This window comes from Pundamilia nyererei, unplaced genomic scaffold, assembly GCF_000239375.1.
Source record: "Pundamilia nyererei isolate P.nyererei 1_Seehausen unplaced genomic scaffold, PunNye1.0 scaffold00280, whole genome shotgun sequence".
Taxonomy (NCBI): domain Eukaryota; kingdom Metazoa; phylum Chordata; class Actinopteri; order Cichliformes; family Cichlidae; genus Pundamilia; species Pundamilia nyererei.
Genome location: NW_005187681.1, coordinates 333,110 through 341,506, shown reverse-complemented (window position 1 = coordinate 341,506; position 8,397 = coordinate 333,110). Strand labels below are relative to the sequence as shown.

At 43.2% G+C, this 8,397-nt stretch overlaps 1 protein-coding gene across 3 annotated transcripts in view; it reads right to left on the bottom strand.

Moving 5' to 3' along the window:
• Positions 1–8,397, bottom strand: part of rbfox3a (RNA binding fox-1 homolog 3a) — a 454,518-nt gene that overhangs the window by 218,586 nt on the left and 227,535 nt on the right. The window contains exon 1 of one of the 3 annotated variants that reach the window (XM_005750612.1): positions 7,083–7,374. The exons of the other annotated variants lie outside the window; for them this stretch is intronic. Within the exon in view, the coding sequence (XP_005750669.1) occupies positions 7,083–7,100 (18 nt within the window). The 5' untranslated portion in view covers positions 7,101–7,374. Of the gene's footprint in view, positions 1–7,082; positions 7,375–8,397 lie in introns of those variants that run through there. 3 annotated transcript variants of the gene reach the window in all.

The following is an 8,397-nucleotide window of genomic DNA, read 5'->3' as shown; positions in this document are numbered from 1 at the left end:
CACACACGCACACACACACATCCCATCAAAGAGGAGCTTTTAAAGAAGGGAGAAGAGTATTTAGTGTACAACATGTCAAGTCAAGTGGCTTTATTGTCGTTCCAACCCTGTGCAGGGGTTCAGTGAAACGAGACAACCTTCCTCCCCACATGACTCCACCTCTGCTGTTTGTACTGCACACGGTGTTGGACAGGACGTCTGAACACAGGTTCTGGATGCAGTCTAAGCTCAGTTTACTCAGATTAGGGGAGAGGGAAACTCTTCTGTTTAATCTCCTTGTTCGTGAGGAGATCACCGCACACTGTGAATAAAAGAAGAAGCAACGAGCCAAGCACCTGTATGTGCTGCTGTGGTGTGATATGGGGACTTCAGGAGGAAGATATGTACACCAGCTGCTGGAGATCTGACTGATACTAAGAGATACTGTCAAATGGAACATGTATAAATAAATGAATCACTATCTTGCATGATTTCTTCATTCCTATCAGAAGAACGTTTGAACATTTATTCAAACTCTCTTCTGAAAGGAAGATTCATCTTCCTGTTTCAGCCTGTTTGAAGTTTTTCATTGTCAAACAGGAGAGAATACCACCATATTATTTGTGTGTTACTGTTGTGTATACTGTGCATCACTAACAGTGAGTAGTACTTTTAGGACAGTAGCTTTAACATGATTGTTTATTTTGTAGCTCCGTTTACACATCTTTGATGTTTCCTCATTTCCACACAAGGCTGAAGCTGTGATTGAAACGTTTCAGACAGCTTCCTGACAGGTAGCATGTTAGTCCAACTGCTGAGGTTTTCCACACTGGGCCAGGACGGTATGGAAGCTTTTGTCCCTTAATAAATTTCCATGTCTCTCTTGGAAATGAGATTTTTAATCTCAATGAGATTTTTTACCTGGATAAATAAAGGATTAATAATAATAATAAAAATCACTTTATTGTTATCTAATGTTAACAATAGTTTGATGATCTGAAACATTTAAGAGACAAAGATGCAGAAAAAAACATCTCGGGGTCAAAGGCTTCTTCCTAACAGCAGAGCGCTCTGTATGTCAGCGGTGAGCAGCAGATATTTGAAGATCAGACGTCTTGACAGAGAATAACAGTGGATAAAGGCGATAGAGGCACACAGGTGATCAGAACTCTTTATGGGAATCATTGTTACGGCCCCTGGCCTCATGTGGGCCCACCTTCCTGTATGGAAATTCAAGCGTGCCAGGACTGACAGGTGATTGGCTGGTCAGGGACCGATGCCCACAATCATAATCAGCAATCACAAGCATCAAAAACAAGATCAGAACCTAAAGGGAGTCAAAGAAGTGATTTGCAGCAAAAACAGAAAAAGATATTGAGACAAACAAAAAGTGATGACACAAAAAAAATGTGTTAGACTGAGTGTCTCTGAACATCTGGCACAGCTGCTGTAGACAGCAGTGTTGCACCTTCCTCAGTCTGGCTGCAACACAGCAGAGCTACACAACAAACTTTTTTAATATTCTTTAAAGCAAAGCAAAAGAAAACACACAAAGCTGAATCACTGACACGGTCTGTACTTCAGATGTGATGGCAGAGTTGAGTTTGTGTCCTCTGCTTCCTCGGACATATCAGGTCAGCTAAATGAGAAAATGTGTCCGTGGTGGCGAAAACAGCTTTACAGCATTTTTGTATGTGACACCACAGAGCAGAAAACTTTAAGCAACAATGTTACTACCTGTGCTTCTTTAATATTATTCATTCTTTTAACAAAATCTGGTAAAAAAAAAAAGTGTTTGCCACACATGTGATGTATGAGTGAATAAATCTGTTTATATATTCACCAGTGTTACAGCATCATCCACCTCTTTACAAAGACACAACTATGAAGAGCAGACACACAGTGAAGACACTACAGAGTGGACACTGGCAGCGTGTTGTCCACGTGTGGTTATTACACAGATGATGGTCAGTGCCTTGTGGACACAGAGGCTTTCAAACAGAGACACAGACACAGACACACACAGACACACACACACACTGCAGCCCTTCTAACAATCCAGGACAACTGCACTATGTCCATTTACTCATGACTGTGCTAAATGAACAGTGAAGCCCACTGCGGTATAATATTAGTTGTGGAGATGACGCTTATGAAGCATGTTTGTAAAGGATTAAAGGAGGGAGCACACGGGAGAAGCTGCTCACCAAATTGTATTATAATAAACTATTGTGTGTGTGTGTGTGTGAGCGAGTGTGTGTGTGTGTGTGTGTTCATCTTGCTAATACTGCCTGCACTCCTTTGTGTCACCCCAGAAAAGCTGGAAGAAGTGATGGTGAGAGGAGGCCTGTGCTTCCCATATGGAAAAGATATTTACAACTCTTATAAAGTTTGTATCTGACTGTGTGAAACTTGTATGAAAAGCACTCAAGAGTGAAAACAGATATAAGATCCCTTGAAAAATTATATAAATGAAACTTGTATGTTTTGGATACTTACTAAAACAGTATATGAAAGTAATGAGAAAGTGGCCACTTTCATGAGTAAATCATATAAGCCTGATATATGATTCACTATATGAAGTAGGCCACATCTGATGCAAGTCTTTTATAAGTTTTTACTATTTCTTTTCCATATGGAATTACATAACTGTACATTACATTCAGGCCTCTGTCACACAGGTCTACAGACCAGCTGGTGACCTCCTGGTGACCTCCTGCTGTAACCAGGAAGCACTAAAGACTATAACTGAAACCTGCATGTTCACTGCCTCTGCATAAAGGACTCACTAAAGACACTTAACCATCTCACAAACTAGTTTGTTTATTAATAATAAACACAGTATTCCTTAATCTTACTCAGTCCATGTTTTCTAATCACTGCAAAAATGTTAGCATCAATCACACCTCAGTGCAGCCTGTCACTTTTGTACACCACCACATATATGTGCACACATACAACACTGAGTGTCCCCTTCTGTGGAGTCCCCCAGGGCTCCGCCCTTGGACACCTTCTATTGTCTTTATATATGTGACCTGTTTTCAGTGACTCTTCTAACTATGCAAATGATGCCCAGCTGTACTTTTCTGTTCAAGGAAAACAACCTGAACAGCCATTACGAACTGGATGTATTCAGATTTTACAGCACAACCTTACACCCTAAAGCCATCATGCTGAAGAGGTTATAGCAACTAAATTTGTAACAGCCTAACAGGTCAGCTGTGGTTTGTTTTAAGCTAATTTCTATAGGTTCTTTTCCCCTTTGTCTCTCATTATTTTGGACCACAGTTGATCTCTATTTGTGCAAAATGAAAGTGACCGTGTGGATGATTATGTATGTTGGAACAGGTACACTTATCTTTAATGTGTGGCTTTTATTCAAACTATGTGGCAGTTTGTAACTTTGTGTTTTGAAAAATTCTATTCATGATCATGGTGTTAACAACAATCAGCAATTAGCCTCCAAGGTTTCAGGGCTGTATCTTAAACACGAGCCAGCAGAACAATGAGAGGCTGTCACAAATTCTGCTGAAAGCAAAAAGAAGTGAAAGGAGGAAGGAGGAATTTATTTCATCGATGCTTCTTAGGAGAAAAAAGGAAACTTTTTAAAAACTATCCATTTTGTGCTGCTGTCTGTGATTTATAGTAACTATGACTGAGTGAAAATCAGAAATAACGGCTTTAAGGAAGGTTATAGGTCATTTTAGTGGCTCCTTAAACAAAACCTGTTCTAAAGCCTCTCTAAAGTATAACAGTGGTCAGCCTGAGACACACAGTTTTATATAAAAGACTGATGTAAAGTGGACTACACTTTCATCAGTGTTTCTCAAAGTCAGTGTGAAGCATTTCAAAAACAGTCTGCAGCAGGCCCTTTGTCACACGTCTTTAATACGTGCCATATAACTGTAGTCAAAATAAATGGAAACATCGGAAAGCTGCTGACGAACAAAATAATAATCATATAGAAATTACAATATTTAAAGTTGAGTATAAAATTACTATATGTGGTACATAATGGGATATTATGCAAACCCACATATAATATTACTTATAAATGGTCATAGACAATGCATGCAGGTTCAGCCGTTTACTGCCAGCAGTGCACATGTCAGTGCTGCTCTTACATTGAGCTGCTCTCAGAAAACGCCTGTCAGCATGTTTCTGTGCTGTCGCTTGCTCTTTACTCTTCGCCTCATAAACAAAGGTGCAGAACAGAATAGACTCCTGCTCTCTCTCTAAAATAAAGCATGAATTAACCCTGCAGAGTAGAAGTGGATCTAAGCCCAGCTCAAAGGAAATGTACAGCGCAGGGTTGGACCACGCTTTGTCCCAAACGCCTTCGACCCACAGTAAAGCGAAAGGGATCAAAGTGGGGACGAGCAGCAGAAGATGGGTTTAAAGATGTGATCTCAGGTCCTCATTTCACTGTGTAGCACTCCAGCAGGCTTCCCTCTCTCTCTAACCCATGCAGCGCGCTGCTCGGCACACTCAATTATTTATTAGCTTACAGACGCACTGAGAGCAGTGAAGGGAGGAGGCAGCTGCACATCTCCCCTCTGCTTTAGACTGTTGCTCTCATCTTTCCATCCTCTGCTCTTCAAAAGTCACTATCCCTCCATCTGCATCGTTCTATGTAAAACATGAATAATTAACACTAATGAATCAGTGGTGCAAGCAAGAAGCCAAAGCAGCCTGGTCATTACCTTCGTCTTTCTTTCCCTTCTATTTCTCTAATAAGCACCTGGCTGCTGACTGACCCTCCAGCTGCTCCTTTTCTCTTTTCCATGAACCTTTTCATCAGTTCTGGATACTTGCTTTGTTTCCACTCTTCCAGCCTCTGATCGTTTCTCACATCCCTCACACCGGAGGTCTTTGTTCCCGCCTGTACTCTCCGGAGGGACAGATGGAGGAACTCTGTTACTGTTGTCATACTGGCATCAAGAAGATCACTGCAACCTCAGCACTGCGAGTGTGTGTATGTGTGAAACTACTGCAGTGTAGCTGGTTTGGAATATATTGTATTCAAAGTTGTTTAATGACACACTCGCAGCCATCTTTTGGTAAGCAGGTGTGCAGACAAGCAGGTGTGCTTGATAAACCTGCAGATCTGTGCACCATCATCAGTGATGACACTTTTGTGCATGTATGTGTCCACATGTGTAGCATGTTTGTGTCTGAGAGCAACAGGAGGAGAGTTGGTAGGCAGAGAGGATAAAGAGGAATAGCTGATGTCGACTGGACTGGTTGCTACACAGGCCCCACCCACAACCCCTTTGCTTCATGTGTTCACACAGTCTCCACTTTTCTGTGGCTCAGCAGAGAGAGGACAGACGGAGACAAAGACCAACAATAAGGACAGCATCACATCAGCACACCTCCGTCATGCGGCGCTTTCTCACTTTATATCTTGTTAGATGGAAACAGTTTGCAGCTGATCGCACTTGTTTCAAATCACAACTCTTAAAATAATGACTTTGTAACAAACCCAGTAGTTTCACACTAAACTAAGCCTGAGGGGGAGGGATGTCCAATTTTGAGTTTAAAGTTAAACCTTAAAAAATGCTTTAGAGGAACTCGTGTACATGTATTGGATCAATACGAGGCTCGTTTTTAAAATATACACGCCGACCATCAAACCAATCAGACGATCGAGCTGCTGGTTCTCCCAGAGCCTCCTGTAGGTCTGCAGTGCAACGAGCTTCTTCAGGCGAAGGTCAGTACACGCTGCACTGCTGTGCTTCCAGCTCCGTCCGGAACGTCAATAAAAAGCCGGCTTTACACACTTTCAGCCAAAACTCCTCGACCTCCTGTATGGGCCCAGCTCCCATGACAGGCACTGCGCAAACACAGACTCACACTCATACAGTGTGATGGAGCAGCTTATCCACATAATGTTTAACCCAGAAAATGGCACATAGCTGAACCATGCCTCCAGATGAATAACACAGGTGCACTTTGAAATATTCTCAGTATGACTTTCTGCGCACATTTTTTATGAAATAACAGAAAAGGGTAAACAGACTGCAAAGTCAAGCAGGTGATCATTAGCCTGGGAGAAACATTCTTGTACCTGCCTACATTAATTGCTTTCCAACTCACTGGTGACTCTGCAGTGTTTGGTTGGCTGTCAACATGCAGCAAGAAGGTTGTAGGTTTGAACCTCTGTGTGGGATTCATACGTCCTCCCTCTACCTGCGCAGGTTTCCTTATAGTCCTCCCTCCATCCATAGATATTTATATGGGGCTATGTGAGTCAGATAAAAGCTCAAAGTGTTTGGGTAAAGGGTGCAAGTAATGCAAAAAGCTCTGAGTGGTCAGCAAGACTAGAAAAGTGCTACATAATGTCCATTTCTGCTCAAAGGGACAGTGCTACAGTGTTACAGTGCTACAGTGTTACAGTGTTACAGTGAACTAAAGGGAATAAGGAAAGCTGAGATGAGAGGCACAGTCTGTAAACTGTCACCAATGAAAGAAGAATGCAGTTTTTTTTGCACTCATGTCATGTAATGTTGTCATTTTAAAAAGCAGTTGGCCATTGCTATCTTCTACCTCTGTGACATGTTTTTAATTTGCTTGTTGATTTTGTCCTGAAGTTACAAACTAATTGCAACAAATCAAAGTAAACCCTCACAGTTTGGGGACAAGTCTCCTCTGACAGACTCAAACTGTGAATCCAGCCTGGCAGCAGTAATAACAATAGTTGTGATTGGTCCTGCTCATCATATCAGTGATGCAAGTGTGCAGTAATCCACTACTGTGTACTCACAGAGTAGTCTGCAGACCTACTAATTCACCTCAAAGCAGACGTATAGATGAAGAGCAACACGTAACCTCACTGCTAATAACTGCAAAGCTTCACATTATCTCTGACAGGAAGAGAGAGCTGAGCTCTGTGGGCCAAGATGACAAAAACATATCAGCTCCCACACACACCCAGAAACTCAACGCCACACGTTTTATGTCAGCACAAAAAGGATTCTCAGTCATTGTGTGTGTGTGTGTGTGTGTGTGTGTGTGTGTGTGTGTGTGTGTGTGTGTGTGTGTGTGTGTGTGTGGGGTCCCTCAGTAATGCTCAGGAGCCCTCACAGGGCCTAAGTACTCACCCAGAAATACATCATCATCTTCGCTGAGAGGGGATGAGAGAGGTTAGAAGATGAAGATGCACAAGGAAACCAGAGAGACCAGCGCTCTTCCTCTTTTTCTCTCTGTGTCTTCTGTGTTCGAGTGTTTTCAGTGTCTGCGCTGTTCTTCGTCGTCACTCAGTTTGTTTTTGCTGTTTGCTAAGTGTTCGCTGATGGCCTCTGTGTTTGCAGCAGTTAAAATCCTTTTCATGTGTTCCTCTGGCCCTGAACACAGTGGGTCTTCCTCTCTCTTGCTGCCTCTTTTTGCTTCTTAAAATTGCTGCAGAGCTTCTCCTCCCCCTGAACCTTTCCAAAAGTCCCCCTTTGCTTCTTTGCCGTAGGGAGAAGGAAAGAGAGAAATAGTGCTAAGAAGGAGAGAGTACTGTGAGACGCCGTTACTCTACACTCTGTTATTTATTCTTCCTTTCACTTCTTTTCCGCCTGTCTCTTCTTCCTCTCCTTGTCCAACTTGAGCTTTCACTCAGTGCTCAGCTCTTCCTGCCTCCATCTTTCCCTGCGTTTCGCCGATGTTAACTATTCTCGTGTTCCACTTACACACAGTCAAACCTGCCTCCTCTCAGTCTGAGCACACGCTCGCCTCTTTTCTTCAAATGTCATTCCCAGTAGTTCCAGCTCAGCAGCTCTGCTCTAAGGGAACACCAGTCTGAGAGCCACTTTCTTTAACAGCGTTGGCGGGTGAAAAGCACTGGAACGAGTCGGGCTGGGAAAACCTGGAAGTCACCACGCTGTACAGCAGCGCAGAAGCTTTCAAGCAGGGAGGAAAAAAGGAAGAGAGAAAGAAGGAGAGCAGCTAAGAGGAGGGAGAAAGAGATGAACTGTGAAGGGACGCTGCTGTGGCAGATACACGCTGGGAGGTGGTGGATGGCGAGATGCTGCGTGGAAGTTGTGGGATAGCCGACGGACGTGCCGGAGCACAAATGACAAGGAAAGATGAGATTAGAAAGAAAGAAAAGGCAAAGATGCAAAGAGCTGTGAGGGAGGAAGACGGAGCAGCTTGGCAGTGTTTCCCTTTACGCGAAAGAGCCAGAGATAGCAGCTGGTTTTATTAAGGAGCACTGGGGAGGAAGAGGACGGGAGGTTCATCCATGATGTGTGTGGGGGGTCAGAGGCAAGACAGCCGTCACACAAGCTTAGAAGAAGAACCAGCATGAAGTGGAGCTGCTTCCTCTGCTTGTTGTTCTGTTGTTGCTTCTGTTTCTAGCGCTAACACGCTAACATGCCTCTGTGAATAGATGTGTGTGTGTGTGTGTGTGTGTGTGTGTGTGTGTGTGTGTGT